Here is a 17253-nt window from a genome sequence, read left to right on the forward strand (position 1 = left end):
AGAACTGCTGGGCAAAGTCCTCGACGGTGTCGCCAAATAGACCAACATGGGAAATGGGGGCAGCAAGGAACCGTGCCTTGTCGGCCTCTCCCATCTCGACCAGGTTGAGCCAAAGGTGGCGGTCCTGGACCACCAAGGTGGACATCGCCCGCCCAAGAGACCGCGCCGTGACTTTCGTCGCCCGGAGAGTGAGGTCGGTCGCCGAGCGCAGCTCCTGCATCAAATCTGGGGCGGAACTACCCTCATGCAATTCCTTTAGTGCCTTGGCTTGGTGGACTTGCAGGAGAGCCATGGTGTGCAGGGCAGAGGCAGCTTGTCCAGTGGCACTGTAGGCTTTGGCCGTCAGGGACGATGTAAACCTACAGACCTTGGACGGGAGCTTTATCCACCTGGGGAATCACCGAATAGCCCCTGGCCACCCCACCATCGAGGGTAGTGAGGGCGGGGGAGCTGAAAGATTGGGACCGGGCAGTAAAAGGTGCCTCCCACAACCTTGTCAGCTTCTCGTGCACTTCCGGGAAGAAAGAGAAATTGACCCCTTATCTCTTTCAATCCTTCCAACCCTAGCAACACCTCTGCGACTGATGTTCTCTTAAATGTCGAGACATTAGGTCTAGTGAGCTGCTTACGTAAGACACCATAGGCACACTCCTAAAGCAAAGACAGTTCCAACAAGCAGGCAGCAAAATTATGCTGCTATACAAGTTGCTGCATCTAAGGTAGCATTGGATGTATCCTTCACAGATAAGGCAGTCTAAGAATGAATTTCAACTAGCTCTATAAAATGAATAATCCAATATGGCAGATAGATCTAATAAAAGATGTACTTTTTCATTCAATATTTGTGTGAGCAATGTATTTTGTGCATATTAGTGCAATCATTGACTGATTTATTAAAGGTTTGCATGTATAAAAACACGTGCAAGCTTGATAGCACATGCAAAAAAATATCTGAGCTGATCTTCTAACGTAGTGTGCTGAGGATTTCAGATGCGCAAAATAGCACATCTTGGCACTTTTTGCGTGTTTCTAAAAATGAACGTGCAGTTTAGAGGCGTGCTTCCAAAATGTACGAAATAAAGGGCAGTGTCAAGGCAAATTGATTGAATTGCACCTGCAAAGTGATATATCATGCCAGAAAGTCATTTCAGAAACAGAAACTGTGAGAATAAATTAACACTAATGAAAGGCACTATTGATGACACATAATTTCCATCTTTGCATGCTCCCTGTCACGCTTATTACAGTATAATACATTTCTCATAGTTGCTTGTCTCCAAATAAACAGTGATCGGCAATCAGCAGGCAGTAGCTTCGCTATTAGCTTAACTACATTTCTTAGTAGCAAGGTGGTAGATTTGCTAGTTTTTAAATCAAGTAGCTTTTAAGTAGCGAAGCAATTTTATTTATTAGGTAGCGGCATAGCGTTGACAAAAGCTACAATGCTACAGAACATCATGCCATGTACCTTGTGTTCACTGTCACCAGTTTTGAATCAAAACTAAAGATGTCCGATTCACAAATAAATCACTTGTTTTCAGGGGCGTAGAATCCGGGGGGATGGGAGGAAGGTAACCCCCCAATGATAAAAACAAGCAATTACAACATCCGCCCACCCCAATATTTATACCATGATCAATGGAAACATATAAATGCTTTACACTGCAACCCCCCCCCCCCCACCCCCAATGTTCAAGCCAAATCTGCACCCTTGCTTGTTTGAGTTGGTTCTTTACAATGAATTGGTCACACATGATAGCAAAACGGTCGGTTCGCAGTTCAATCTGAATCGTTTAGAATACAACGAAATGCTTTAAAGCATGGAGAACAAAGATAATGCTGGTTGCAGTGGTTATTTATATACAATCAATGGAAACCAAACCTGCAAATGTGCCCTTTTGTTTGCCAGTGATGAAGAAGGAATTTATTGGGAATGACTACTGTATCTAAAGACATTTTCCAACCAAAAGAGTATTAAAACACTTAGTATCCTACACGAAAACACATAAGATAGTAAGATTTATTTATGTTCAACACAAAAGCGCTACAGCGCCAGCTCGGTCGAGCTCAATAAGGAAGCCACTGGGGCGAGGATAGTGTGTTTATCAGTGTGTGTTGTGGAGGTCCGGAACAATCCGTTGAAGAGCGGTGTGGTGCAAGACAGAGCCCAGAAACAGTTTCCTGACATGCGGGCCGAAACCAAGGAATCCTCCTCGAGCGCAATCACCAGACAATGGCGATCTGATGGGCAAACACCACTGGAGACAAATCAACCAACAGAACGGAACTTCACACTAAACAGGAGAACAACTTTAAGGTACAGCAAACAGTAACAGTCACAATGACAGTAGACAATGATCCGACATCAGACGTGACACATATGGGGGTTTAAATAAGAGAAACAAACAAAGGGCCGATGTCGCTTGCAGCTGACGGTAGTAATGATCAGCATTCCCATGGAAATAATCAGCGTTCCCATGGAAAAGCTGATTCAGCATGCCAGCGACACCTGAATACATGAGGATAAAACATAAACACGCTTTGACAAAACAGACAAGGAACAATGATGCCACGGTCTTCCACAGGCATAACACTACCTGGCAAGGTGCCATGACCATGACAACACCGGAGGGCACACGGCAGCAAATCGCGCACAGCGATAACCCACCACCAGACCCATGCGCCCACACAAAACACAAACACGAAACACAAGACAGACAGGGGACGATGATGTCATAGTCCTTGTCAGACAAAACCCAACCTGACCTGTTGACAGAACCATGACATCACCGGAGAGCACACGGCGGTGATGCTCGCACGGCGGTCCAAACAACCAGACCCGTGCCCTCACACAAAGGGGGAACATAAAAAACAAAGGCAGGCCGATACTGCCATGGTCCCATCTGGTAGAAGCTAAACCTAACAAGGTGACCGGGCCGTGACAGACAGATTCACATAAGGAGTGCTAATTGTGAGTGCCTGTTAACATTGCTGCCATTTAGAGCATTTCAAATCTCTAGTGATGTTCCATTTGGGTTTGGATCCTGCCTTAGAAGGCAACTGCTTACATAAACAGCAGACAGCATGGCAGCTCACTAGGGTTTGGAACAGAGCCATTGTGTTTAAGTGTCAGTATCTCAGTGTGTTCACTGCTGTTTTTAGCTCAGGCTTGAGTCTTCTTCCGTCTGATGCTTAACAAACAGTCTGTTCAGAACAAAGGGGATCTACAGCCCGGCGGTAATGTCTCCGCTCTCGTTATAGCTGCGCTGGCAACCTGTCAGTCTGTTGCTATGATGGTGTAGTTGCACGGGGATAGAGTGACCACACGATCTGTAAACAACAGAGCGTGTGGGTTTCTCTCTGCCAGACTGTCACGGGATCATTCGCCAGCCCATAAAGGTTTAAGGGGAATTTGATACACAGAGATGGAGCAGACTGTTTTGTGTAGTTGCATGAGTGAAAGCAGTAACTCTAGCCTCTCTCAGTGTGTGTTTTGTTGAGAGTGCTGTTCTTATCATGAGACAGTCAAGTAGCTGTCATAGACAATAATGATATACTGTATGTGTTAATAAGGAGATGTCATTAGTTTAGCAACACACTAACTACACACTCTAGTGGAATCCACTGTAGCCACATTCACACATCCGGAGAATACAGTTGTCAGACCTGTTTTGAGTGCTTAATACGGTTACGTTCACACACAGTTTGGTTATTTTTGAGAGTGACAACCGCAATGTAGAACCAAACTGACAACTGCAAATTTTCAGTGCTCACAACCGCATTCTCGGCAAACCTGTGCTATGTGAGCGGAACCGTACTGGATAACTAGTTGTTAGTTACGTCATGTCATTTAATGTGAGAGGGTCATGCTGCACTGTACACACGTGTGTCTCATGTGTTTCATGTGGGGTTTCGTTAACTCACGGAGACAGAGATCCAACCGCTGTTTTCCACCGGAGCTTCTTGTGGGCACAAGCCGTGCGACACAACTGCTGCGCTCAGCCCTCAGTAAAAAAAGCATTCAAAGCCGTTGTCGGTTAATTATGATCTGATGGATGAACTCACGCCTCGATGTGACTTGTTTATTAAATAACAAAGGGTCAATTGTGATAAAATATACCGGCGTTATGGACGTCACCATCTTTAGTCATCGTCACTATGGTTACAGCTGTTAGAATACGATTGTGACTTTGGTTGTTCGTTCATACAGACAGTATTCGAGCCGCTACTATAAGCTGTTGTATGAACGGGACATTTCAAGACTCACACCTGTAAGGAAATACGGTTGTCAATCCCAAACACTGAGTGTAGCCTGTGAGTGTTAGTCAAGTCTCTTGTGCACTTCATGTGAGGAGCACTAGTTATGTGACGTGTGAGCTGTGTTGGGTAAGTTACTCTAAAATAGTAATCCACTACAAATGACTAATTACTTCTCTAAAAATGCAATCACATTACTTTACTGATTACTTCATGGGGAAGTAATCACATTACTAATTACTTTTAAGTTACTTTCTAAAACATCGAACATTCATTCATCCTTGTGTTTTATTATTGCCTTCACAGAAACAAACCGATGCACATTATGAACAGGTGGAGATTCTTACCAGAACTCTTGACTATTTAGGAGGTGCTGACTGCACTTCATGGCTGCTGTTGCCCCAAGAAACCTGTGTTTGGTGTTATTTGCTGTTTTTTTTCTTAACTTTAAAAGGTCAGTGAGTTTTGTATTCTGTGCAGCAGGGACATGCACAGACATTTTGAAGCGACTGCTCCTTAAAAAAGGTTTAGAGTTTTTTAAGGAGCAGTCGCTTCAAAATTATCCGTCGGAGGGATCAATTTCTATTTCCCAATAATAATTTATTTTTAGTCCTGTGTTACATTTTAATTCTTAACTAAATAAATTAATGACAATTTTATTAATGGAGTAGGTAGACCTGTTAATGTATCAATATATTAGGGTTAATTAGTTATAAATAAGAGTGTAACGGTGTATTGTGGCACGACACATCACGGTTAAAAATGTGACTATGTGCATTATGGAAATTAGATTTTTTTTTGTTATTATTATTTTACAGCGTCTATATCCAATATGCGCGACGTCCTATGCCTACGTAACGCAGGCATACACATGGAAATTGCTTCAGTGCACACAAGGAGCTCTAAACAGTGATTACTAGCTGAATCCGCGAGAACTGAAAGTGAAACAGTGTAATAGAGGGTGTGGGAGAGAGAGGCGCCTTTTTAGCTGTGAGGAATCTGATGTCCGTCTGATGTGTGAGAGTGTTCTGCTCTGACTGCGTGAAAGAAAGTTAAAGTTTACAGAGGGTTGATTATAGTGCCATATTAATCTACTAAACAGTGCATATATAATGCTGAATATGTATTATAATACTGCAGTGTCAAATGTCATGTCTGATTTGCAGGTTTGGGGAGTAACGGAATACATGTAACGGGATTACGTATTTAAAATACAAAATATAAGTAACTGTATTCCACTCCAGTTACAATTTAAATCATTGATAATTAGAATACAGTTACATTCAGAAAGTATTTTGATTACTGAAGAGATTACTTTGCATTTTATTGTCATTTGTTTCATTTAATATTTAGTCCTTTCAGATGGAAAACATTTATACGTATAAATGATGTGATCCAAAGTGCATTTGAACAGCGGTGAAACACTTTCTTATGATGTGTTACATTCATACGAGCAGACAGAGAAGTACGTTTGAAGTAAGTTTGGAGCAGAAGAAATAGAAATAAACCTTGTGTAAATTGTCAGCTTTACGCTAAGCTAAAATGCTATTTCTAGCCATTTTACATGCACGTTACCAGGCACAATCATATTTTATTATCAAGAAAATTCACGTTAGATCATAATTTCTTTTTTTCTAGTAAGACCTTTGATATTAGGGCAAAAATCATATTCTTGATAATAATTTTTTTATTTTTTTCCTGTAAAAATATCTAAAAATCCTTAAAACAAGATCAATTAGATTAATCTTGTTTTAGAAACAACACTGCACAAGATATTTAGGTTTTTCAGAGAATGTATTTTTAACATGTGTATTTTGTCTTACTGTACTGGCAGAGTTTTTATAGTTAAAACAAGTGAAAAAATCTACCAGTGCTGAAGAAGTAATCCAAAGTTTTCAGAATACGTTACTGACCTTGAGTAATCTAACGGAATATGTTACAAATTACATTTTACAGCATGTATTCTGTAATCTGTAGTGGAATACTTTTCAAAAGTAACCCTCACAACCCTGCTGATTTGATTTCATCACTTTTTTGTAGGGTTGTAAGTAAGGACATTATTTAACTGGATAATATCTTTCAAAAAAAGAATATTTAGGTGTAACCAGAGAAAATATTATTTTGGAAAAATACAGCTTTCATTTAAAATATTTCAAATGTATGTAATCAATGACAGTGTGTAAGCAGCATATGTATCTGACATTATTATTATGCTAAAGAAGAAAATATAAATGGTGTGATAATTTGCACTATACAGGAAAAACAAAACTAAAAAACACCTTGGGTTTAGGTTACATTCACTAGTTGAAAAATTAAATTGTGGATAAGAAAGAATTCAACATTGTGTTGAATAGAAGATTGCACAAGAAGATTCAAAATATTTTCTGAACATGCTTTGTATTTATAGAGTACAGGAATGTTTGTTTCATTATAATAAAAAAAGAAAAATAGTTGTTATGTTAATTATTGAGCCAATTTAAATAAAAGATAATATCATGTCTGACTTTATGCAAACTAACTCAAACAGATGGTAAGTAGACTGCTGATTATCCATAATAGATTTGCATATAGTAACAGATAGTAACATTTACTAAACAAGTAATTGGAATATAAATGAAGTCTGTCATCTTTACAGGCAGATAAGTCTGACCTTTAAACCAAGCAGGCTCATAGAATTAAAAATGTAATGGCATGTAACATGTTAAGGACAAATGATGATTGCCAGTAATGGTGCAGTACAGTATAGCAGTACAGTATTTCAAGTGAATTCTCCAAATATTCCACAAGATGCATAATATATTGAAATTGGGAAGAAAAGAACAACAGTTAACTTATTTTGCTTATATAGACGGGCGCAATGAGGCAGAAATCCAAACTAACCTTTCTTTTAATTTTTTTTGTTTCCTCAGTCACGCACCCCACGTCTGTTGCAAGAGTGCACGTGTAATCTGAGATGGCCTCTGTAACACATTGGGTATTATTATAGTCGTTATAATTGATTATTAAATTCCCTAAATCGATGCATCAAAGTTTCAGCGTAATATTGTTGCATTTTTACACCCCTACATAAACCGAAATTCTGAGATGATATTCTTCTCACCACAATTGTACAGAGCAGTTTTCTGAGTTACCGTAGACTTTGTCAGTTCGAACCAGTCTGGCCATTCTCTGTTGACCTCTCTCATCAACAAGGTGTTTCTGTCCACAGAACTGCCCCTCACTGGATGTTTTTTGTTTTTGCCATCATTCTGAGTAAATTCTAGAGACTGTTGAGTGTGAAAATCCTAGGAGATCAGCAGTTACAGAAATACTCAAACCAGCTCGTCTGGCACCAAAAATCATCCATGCGATTATCTAATCAGCCAATCGTGTGGCAGCAGTGCAGTTCATAAAATCACGCAGATACGGGTCAGGAGCTTCAGTTAATTTTTACATCAACCATCAGAATTGCGAAAAAATTGTATCTCAGTGATTTGGACTGTGGCATGATTGTTGCTGCCAGACTGGTTCGAACTGACAAAGTCTACAGTAACTCAGATAACCTATATACTGTATATATATATATGTGGTGTGTGTGTGTGTGTGTGTTATATATATATATATATATATATATATATATATATATATATATGTATATACAGTTGAAGTCAGAGGTTTATATACACTTCGGTTGAAGTCATTAAAACTAATTTTTTAACAACTCCACAGATTTCATATTAGCAAACTATAGTTTTGGCAAGTTGTTTAGGACATCTATTTTGTGCATGACACGAGTAATTTTTCTAACAATTGTTTACAGATAGACTGTTTCACTTTTAATTGACTATATCACAACTCCAGTGGGTCAGAAGTTTACATACACTAAGTTAACTGTGCCTTTAAGCAGCTTGGAAAATTCCAGAAAATGATGTCAAGCCCTTAGGCAATTAGTCAATTAGTTTCTGATAGGCTAATTGGCTAATTGGAATCAATTGGAGGTGTATCTATGGATGTATTTTAAGGCCTACCTTTAAACTTAGTGCCTCTTTTATTGATATCATGGGAAAATCAAAAGAAAGCCAAGATCTCAGAAAAAAAAATGTGTGGAACTTCACAAGTCTTCACAAGCCTTGGGAGCAATTTCCAAACACCTGAAGGTACCACGTTCATTTGAACAAACAAATAGTACGCAAGTATAAACACCATGGGATCACGCAACCATCATACCGCTCAGAAAGGAGACGCATTCTGTCTCCTAGAGATTAATGTAGTTTGGTGCGAAAAGTGCAAATCAATCCCAGAACAACAGCAAAGGACATTGTGAAGATGCTGGAGAAACAGGTAGACAAGTATCTATATCCACAGTAAAATGAGTCCTATATCGACATAACCTGAAAGGCCGCTCAGCAAGGAAGAAGCCACTGATCCAAAACCGCCATAAAAAAGCCAGACTACAGTTTGCAAGTGCACATGGGTACAAAGATCTTACTTTTTTGAGAAATGTCCTTTGGTCTGATGAAACAAAAATTGAACTGTTTGGCCATAATGACCATCGTTATGTTTGGAGGAAAAAGGGTGAGGCTTGCAAGCCGAAGAACACCGTCCCAACTGTGAAGCATGGGGGTGGCAGCATCATGTTGTGGGGGTGCTTTGCTGAAGGAGGGACTGGTGCACTTCACAAAATAGATGGCATCATAAGGAAGGAAAATTATGTGGATACATTGAAGCAACATCTCAAGACATCAGCCAGGAAGTTAAAGCTCGGTCGCAAATGGGTCTTCCAAATGGACAGTGACCCCAAGCATACCTCCAAAGCTGTGGCAAAATGGCTTAAGGACAACAAAGTCAAGGTACTGGAGTGGCCATCACAAAGCCCTAACCTCAATCTGATGGAAAATTTGTGGGCAGAACTGAATAAACATGTGCAAGCAAGGAGGCCTACAAACCTGACTCAGTTACACCAGTTCTGTCTGGAGGAATGGGACAAAATTCCAGCAACTTATTGTGAGAAGCTTGTGGAAGGCTACCCAAAACGTTTGACCCAAGTTAAACAATTTAAAGGCGATGCTACCAAATACTAACAAAGTGTATGTAAACTTCTGACCCACTGGGAATGTGATGAAACAAATAATGTCATTTCACATTCTAAAAATAAAGTAGTGATCCTAACTGACCTAAGACAGGGAATGTTTTCTATGAATAAATGTCAGGAATTGTGAAAAACTCAGTTTAAATGTATTTGGCTAAGAGGTGTATGCAAACTTCTGACTTCAACTATATATATATATATATATCTATATATATATATATATATATATATATATATATATATATATATATATATATTTCTGTTTGCCAGGTTATGTGCCCCACTACAAAGATTTTTTTTTTTAAATGGCTGAAAATAAGAAGTATATATATATATATATATATCAAATGTGGAGGTTTCTTTATGAAACATAAATAAATATTTAAATGAATATGTGAACGTTACTTGGTAATTAATGTGCAGTAATAGGTGAAATTTTTACAGCTGTAATGGAATTCTATGATGACAATATTAATAAATATTCAACAATACGATAGCATACAACAATGCTCAATACACAGTAAACTTCATAAATGTCAAATAAACAACATAAAGTTCTGTACAACACAGGTGTATGTTTGCTCTCTTGAAGCTGCTCTCACACTGAAGTTGCCTTAGATCCTTAAGTTTTAATCTCTCTCACGCCTCAAACTGCAGTTTGTGCTTATTTACATGACCTGCCAAATATTTGCATGAGTGCATTTTTGCTAATGCCTACATGATTCTGATAGTTAACTGGGAAGTTTCCTCTAAAGATCTGGATAAAGCAAATGTTATAAGCCGTTAATATGTATTCATAATATTAATGAACAATAATTGTAATAAACAAGTAATGGGATAAAAACTCCAGTGGGTCAGCTTCTGACTTCATAAAGCTATGTCAGAGTGCTTGTGTTTCTTTGTGTGGACAGTGTGAGTGTCAGGAGGAAGAGGATGCTGTGTGTGATGCTGTGTTTGGAGGATGTTGAATGTTGTTTGTAGTGATGAGCTCATGGGGGAATGAGAGTAACACACAGCAGGACACAGACTGAACTGTCTTACATACACAGACTGTTTCTATTCAATCAATCTCATCAGTCACTGAACAAATGATGTGTTGGATTTACTTAAAATATAAGTAGCATTTTTGCAACACGCTTTTTAAGTATTTTCAACTTATGGACATTTATTGTCAGCACAACTAGAAAACCTTTGAACTTTATTTACATAAAAATGTATATCACAAGAATAAGATTTAGCAACTAATAGCAAGCTGCATATTCACATGCACAAGGAAAAATTACATAGATTGAACAGGATCCAAGTTGACCGCTTACAGAACACTAATCACCCAAATGATGACTTTACACAAAACGTCCTGGTTACTTTCGTAACCTCCATTCTCTGATGGAGGGAACGAGATGTTGTGTCGATGTAGTGACACTAGAGGTCACTCTTGGGAGCCCCAAACACCTCTGCTTTTTTGAAAAAAGGCCAATGAGAATTGGCGAGTGGAATTTACATGCCACTCCCCCGGACATATGGGTATAAAAGGAGCTGGTATGCAATCACTCATTCAGGTTTTGTGCTGAGGAGCCGAGACCAGGTCCTGGCCATTTCAGCGGGTAGTTCAGCGTTGTTGCAAGAGGGACACAACGTCTCGTTCCCTCCATCAGGGAACGGAGGTTACGAAAGTAACCAGGACATTCCCTATCTGTCACTCACTCGACATTGTGTCGATGTAGTGACACTAGGGGTCCCTATACAAAATGGCGCAACTATCTGAACTGTGTTACGTGAACTGGCAGTGTGTGATGGGCAGACTTCTGTGTGCCTTATAGCCAGCACACCAGGCCATCACGTAACCTCCCCCAACGCTCTTATGAGCATCGAACGGTCCATTAGGAACAAGTCAGCAGCCGTCCGAATCTGAGTGAGAATGTTCCCAGCACCACCTGCAGTGTTGGTGGTTTCAGACTCGTGATTCTGTCGAAGCCTGGTGCTTTTCCATCAACAACTTGCATCATTATAAACTTGCACATGATGGAGAACACAATGTATGTCACTATACAGTATTTGGGTGTTTTTTTATAATTTGGTGTCATTATGTCACCAGAGTGAACGACTTTGCGCCACTGTGCATCGCTTGTCTTAGTTCAGCATTTGTACATGTCCAGGAGAAGGCGACTATATCTGATTCTTAGAAAAGATCTTTTGTGAGGACACAGCTGGTTGCGCACTCACTAACGCACATAAATAAAAAAGGCACCTCATCTTGTTCCCCTGCCACTCATAATGCACATGTGTGATTGTTTTTGTGCAATTGTTGATGTCGTCATGCCCAAATCAACAAAAACACGTGCAATCTATTTTAATTCCTGAACAAGTGCAGATCCAAGTACAGGTTGCGTTCTCACTCATGCGAACCGCGCCACAGTTCCATTGCAACCGAACTCAGACCACCTCCTACAGGTAGTCTTGGGTTCGGTACTGCGGTCCGCAAAACAGCTTTCACATTACTAACTTTTCATGTGATCCGTGCTCTATTTCAGTGTGAAAGCCCGCTATGAGTGTGTCATTAGACTAATACTGTGATCCTTCCTTCAAAGTCTTGGAGCGATTATTAAACCACAAGAAACTGTGATTTGATAAACCCTTTATTGCACTGTTTTGCCTCAGGGTAACAAACCCATAATTCATATAAGATGGCAATATAATGGTCATTAAATAAAGGCATGACAAGCTTTTTTCTTGGTCACAATGAGTCCTGGTGGCCATTTTTCAACTTTTTCTTGCATGGTGCACTGTGTGGAGGCTAAATATTTTTGCTTTGGAGAATTGCTTTCAGATAAGCAATTTTCATTTAATTTTGAGCCATCAAAAAAATCTTATTTATTTATTATTTAAATTTTTTAGTGAGTAAACTTCATTTTAGAGCATTCAGAGTTATTTAAATGATGTGTTTGTAATGAGAAATTGCTTCAATGTGTTAATTGCTTAGAAGCAACGTTGTGTGACAGTGGAATGGATATATATCACACATGCTGGCACTATAGAGAATAATGCAATTGTCATGTTTTTTATTTAGATTTTTTGTTTTGTTTATTATTTATCAATTATAATAGATCGACATTTTTTTGTATTTACGTTAAATACACTGCCGGCCAAAAGTTTGGAATAATGTACAGATTTTGCTCTTATGGAAAGAAATTGGTACTTTTATTCACCAAAGTGGCATTCAACTGATCACAATTTATAGTCAGGACATTAATAACGTGAAAAATTTACATTTACATTTACATTTATTCATTTGGCAGACGCTTTTATCCAAAGCGACTTACAAAAGAGGAAAACATAAGCGAATCATCTTAAGGAGACAGTGGTATGAAAAGTGCTGTATTACAAAGTTTCACTAGCATCATAATAGTATTCAAAACAGAATAAAGTGCAACAGGGAAGTTTTTATTTTTTTTAATGACTGGTTAAGTGCTCATGGAAAAGAAATGTTTTTAGTCGTTTTTTGAAGACAGAGAGTGAGTCAGCTTCACGGATGGAGTTGGGAAGGTTGTTCCACCAACGTGATATGATGAAGTTGAAAGTCTGGGAAAGTGTTTTGGTGCCTCTTTGTGTTGGTACAACAAGGCAATGTTCCTTAGCCGACCGCAGACTTCTAGTGGGTGCGTAGCTCTGCATAAATGATTTTAGGTATGCTGGAGCAGACCCAGTGACTGTTCTGTATGCAAGCATCAGAGCCTTGAATTTGATACGTGCATCAACCGGCAGCCAGTGGAGAGAGACAAGGAGTGGTGTAACATGTGCTCTCTTTGGTTCATTAAAGACCTGCTGCTGCATTCTGGATCATTTGCAGGGGTCTAATTGCACATGCAGGGAGGCCTGCAATGAGAGCGTTACAGTAGTCCAGTCTAGTTATGACAAGTGACTGGACAAGCAGTTGTGTGGCATGTTCAGAGAGGAAGGGTCTTATCTTCCTGATACTGTAGAGTGTAAATCTACATGATCTTGCGGTCTTTGAGATGTGGTCTGTGAAATTTAGTCTGTTGTCGATGGTTACCCCTAGATTTCTGACCGATTTGGAAGGCGTTACTGTAGTTGCACCCAGCTGCATGGTGATGTTGTGTTCAACAGCAGGGTTGGCTGGAAAGACAAGGAGTTCGGTCTTGGCTGGGTTGAGTTGCAGGTGGTGCAGTGGTAAGGGAAACCATGTGCCTGAATGATGGGTCCCAAAAATTACTATTACAATTTGAAAAAAAAATTCAGAACTTCTTAAACTACTTCAAAGAGTTCTCATCAAAATATCCTCCACGTGCAGCAATGACAGCTTTGCAGATCCTTGGCATTCTAGTTGTCAGTTTGTCCAGATACTCAGGTGACATTTCACCCCACACTTCCTGTAGCACTTGCCATAGATGTGGCACTTGTCTTGTCGGGCACTTCTCACACACCTTACAGTCTAGCTGATCCCACAAAAGCTCAATGGGGTTAAGATCCATAACACTCTTTTCCAATTATCTGTTGTCCAATGTCTGTGTTTCTTTGTCCACTCTAACCTTTTATTTTTGTTTTTCTGTTTCAAAAGTGGCTTTTTCTTTGCAATTCTTCCCATAAGGCCTGCACCCCTGAGTCTTCTCTTTACTGTTGTACATGAAACTGGTGTTGAGCGGGTAGAATTCAATGAAGCTGTCAGCTGAGGACATGTGAGACTTCTATTTCTCAAACTAGAGACTCTGATGTATTTATCCTCTTGTTTAGTTGTACATCTGGGCCTTCCACATCTCTTTCTGTCCTTGTTAGAGCCAGTTGTCCTTTATCTTTGAAGACTGTAGTGTACACCTTTGATATGAAATCTTCAGGTTTTTTGTTGGCAATTTCAAGCATTGTATAGCCTTCATTCCTCAAAATAATGATTGACTGATGAGTTTCTAGAGAAAGCTGTTTCTTTTTTGCCATTTTTGACCTAATATTGACCTTAAGACATGCCAGTCTATTGCATACTGTGGCAACTCAAAAACAAACACAAAGACAATGTTAAGCTTCATTTAATGAACCAAATAGCTTTCAGCTGTGTTTGATATAATGGCAAGTGATTTTCTAGTACCAAATTAGCAATTTAGCATGATTACTCAAGGATAAGGTGTTGGAGTGATGGCTGCTGTTTAGATTTTATCAAAAATGACTTTTTTCAAATAGTGATGGTGCTGTTTTTTACATCAGTAATGGTCTTACTATACATTGTGATCAGTTGAATGCCACTTTGGTGAATTAAAGTACAAATTTCCTTCCAAAACAGCAAACTCTGTTCATTATTCCAAACATTTGGCCCCCAGTGCATATGTTAAAAGTCAGCTAGGAGACCATTTTATTAGATTGTACAGTCTATTACACTAACATTTAGTGCAATAAAATTGTATAACAGCAGTTAATTGCTGTTGTTTTTACATTTTTAGTAAATAACTAATATATAGTCAATCATACTGATATAGCCATATACTCATTTTCACTTCAAATATTTAGATAAATAAACCTGTCTTTGATTAATTTATTTTCATTGTCGCACAATGTTTCCTTCAATTAACATCCCTAAAATAATAATATATAAAAAATATATATATATATATATTTAGATTTTGATTTTAGTAATGAGGTCCATTGTCCAGCACACAGTTGCTGACAATGCTTTATATCTTCACAATATATGGGTGTTTCTTCACATTCTGTATATGCACTGGAAATGATGCTGATAGAAATGACAGTATTACTGTTTTTGAAATAAAATGGCCGACTCCTTTGTCTTGGTAAGGCTAATTTCATAGTTAACGTTTTATGGATTATAAATACACACAATTAAATGACATTTTCACACTTTTTGCATAATTTAGCAAAACTACATTTTGATGACACCCAAAATGATGCCCCAAACAAATTTATTTTGCTCACAAGTGATATTTACCTTGATTTTTCTTTGTTTTCGTCAAACAGCACTCTTTTCATATTTCATCTCAAACAGGATCTTCTCTGACACTTTTCTCCACTTGGCTAACAAGTACACTTACAACAAAATAAAATAAAAAAAAACTTTATTAGGGGCAAAAACATTTTGGTGTGGTGGAAATACTGATTTATTTTTATTATATCTATATATATATATATATATATATATATATATTATTATTATTATTATTATTATTATTTTATTTTTTTAAATCAATCATGAAATGGTTTATGTTTATTTCACTCTTTGTTTTTAAACATGTAATATGTAGAATTTTTACAAGGGATTTTCATATTAAAAGTCTGGGTCTGGGACATAATAATTAAACAATAAAATCTATTCAAAAAGGCTTTTTAAAACTGAATTTTACCAAAAATGAATGATGAAGGCCTTGAAAAAAGCTTCCAGTCCAGTTTTAATGAGACCTTTATTCAACAAAAAGAAAAAAAGTTGAAAGCAAAGGCGTAGCCAGTAAATTACTTTTGGGTTACCTCAATAAAAATGAGGCGAAAATAATAGCTCACCCTTGTCTACGCCACTGGTTAAAACCTGTTCATTTCAATTAAAATCAAACTCTGGGACATGAAAGTGATCGAAGTTGAAGAAACACCCACATGTAAAAGGGAAGTTTTGAGATTTTTCCATAGATGCAGTGTAATGCTTTTACTCTGACTTGTGGTGGTGCTTCAGTATGTCATGAGTATGAAATGAATGTATTTATGAATTTATTCAGCTCATCTGATATAATTTCTCCTTTCTTTCACAGTGTGCTGTTTTGTGGTCCACAAAAGGTGCCATGAGTTTGTTTCCTTCTCCTGTCCTGGGGCCGACAAAGGCCCTGACACAGATGTGAGTAAACACTTGTGTTATTTCTCTCGCACACATACACTCTTGCTCACACTGCTGCCAGCATGTCCTGTGTTAAACAACAGATTAATGTGCATTCAGTGAGACAGCACATCAGTGACAGTGCTGTTTCTTTAAATCGGTAATGTTCAAAACATCTTCAGCTTCAAGCTGAGTAGAAACATTATCCCTATATTTATTTATTTTGCTCCTGTGGAGGTGAGGGTGATACTCGTCTCTGCTGCGAGCGGGTTTACTTACATTAGCATCGTGTGTATTGTGAGCACTGCTCATTCTCAGTCACCCTCAAAAAACCCTCACAAGTTCATTTCTGTGTGTGTGTACTTGTAACTACATTAGCCTTACATTAGCCTCAAAACCACATCTATAATATGCGTGGTTGTTTTAATGGGTGCAAATTGCTGATAAGTTTGGACGTTCAGACCTCAATGAGTTTATATGTTCATTGTGACAGATAGCATTTTTATCTTATTCCTTCTTTTGGGATCTCTCTGTTTGAAATGTGTGTGTGTGTGTCAGAGGTCAGTTCTGCTGATCTCGTAATCTCATCTGCTTCTGGCATGCATGTTTGTTCAGACTCTGTCATGACCCTGCAGCTGTATTCATGCTTCTCTGCCATCAGGAGCTTTCATGTGAATACTGCTCATTTCACATCGCTCTTCTCTGCTGCCCTAATGCATGAACTCGCTTGAACTGCTGGTTCAACCCTGAAGACACACAGATACAACATCTCCACTGTCAGTGTGTGTAATTTCTGCAACCCTAGTGGCTCCAAGGAATTACAAAAAGGTCTTGATCTGTATGAATTCTGAAGAAAATGTGAGTAGTGCTTGCTCTTGCAAAACTCTAGGCTGTTTTCACACTTGGTTCCATTGCTTGATCTGAACCTGAGTTCGACACCGCCTCCTCTCACCTCCCCCTGCAACCACAGGTCTGTTTACACATTATACTTTTGACTCAAAATCATAGTACAATTGCATCATTAAAGCAAGTACGACCATGAGTACTAGCGGCAGCTGTTTACGACAGTAACTACACCAGGGCCGGTTCTAGGGTCAGTGGATATTCAGAG

General features: G+C 38.6%; 1 protein-coding gene across 2 annotated transcripts in view; it reads left to right on the forward strand.

The window, feature by feature from the left end:
* Window positions 1-17253, forward strand: part of LOC127450329 (protein kinase C alpha type-like) — a 271450-nt gene that overhangs the window by 85824 nt on the left and 168373 nt on the right. For both annotated transcript variants that reach the window (XM_051714339.1, XM_051714340.1), the window contains exon 3: window positions 16081-16163. In XM_051714339.1, coding sequence (XP_051570299.1) covers window positions 16081-16163 — 83 coding nt within the window. The remainder of the gene's footprint in view (window positions 1-16080; window positions 16164-17253) is intronic.

The sequence above is a fragment of the Myxocyprinus asiaticus genome, chromosome 13 (assembly GCF_019703515.2).
Source record: "Myxocyprinus asiaticus isolate MX2 ecotype Aquarium Trade chromosome 13, UBuf_Myxa_2, whole genome shotgun sequence".
In the NCBI taxonomy this organism is placed as follows: Eukaryota; Metazoa; Chordata; class Actinopteri; order Cypriniformes; family Catostomidae; genus Myxocyprinus; species Myxocyprinus asiaticus.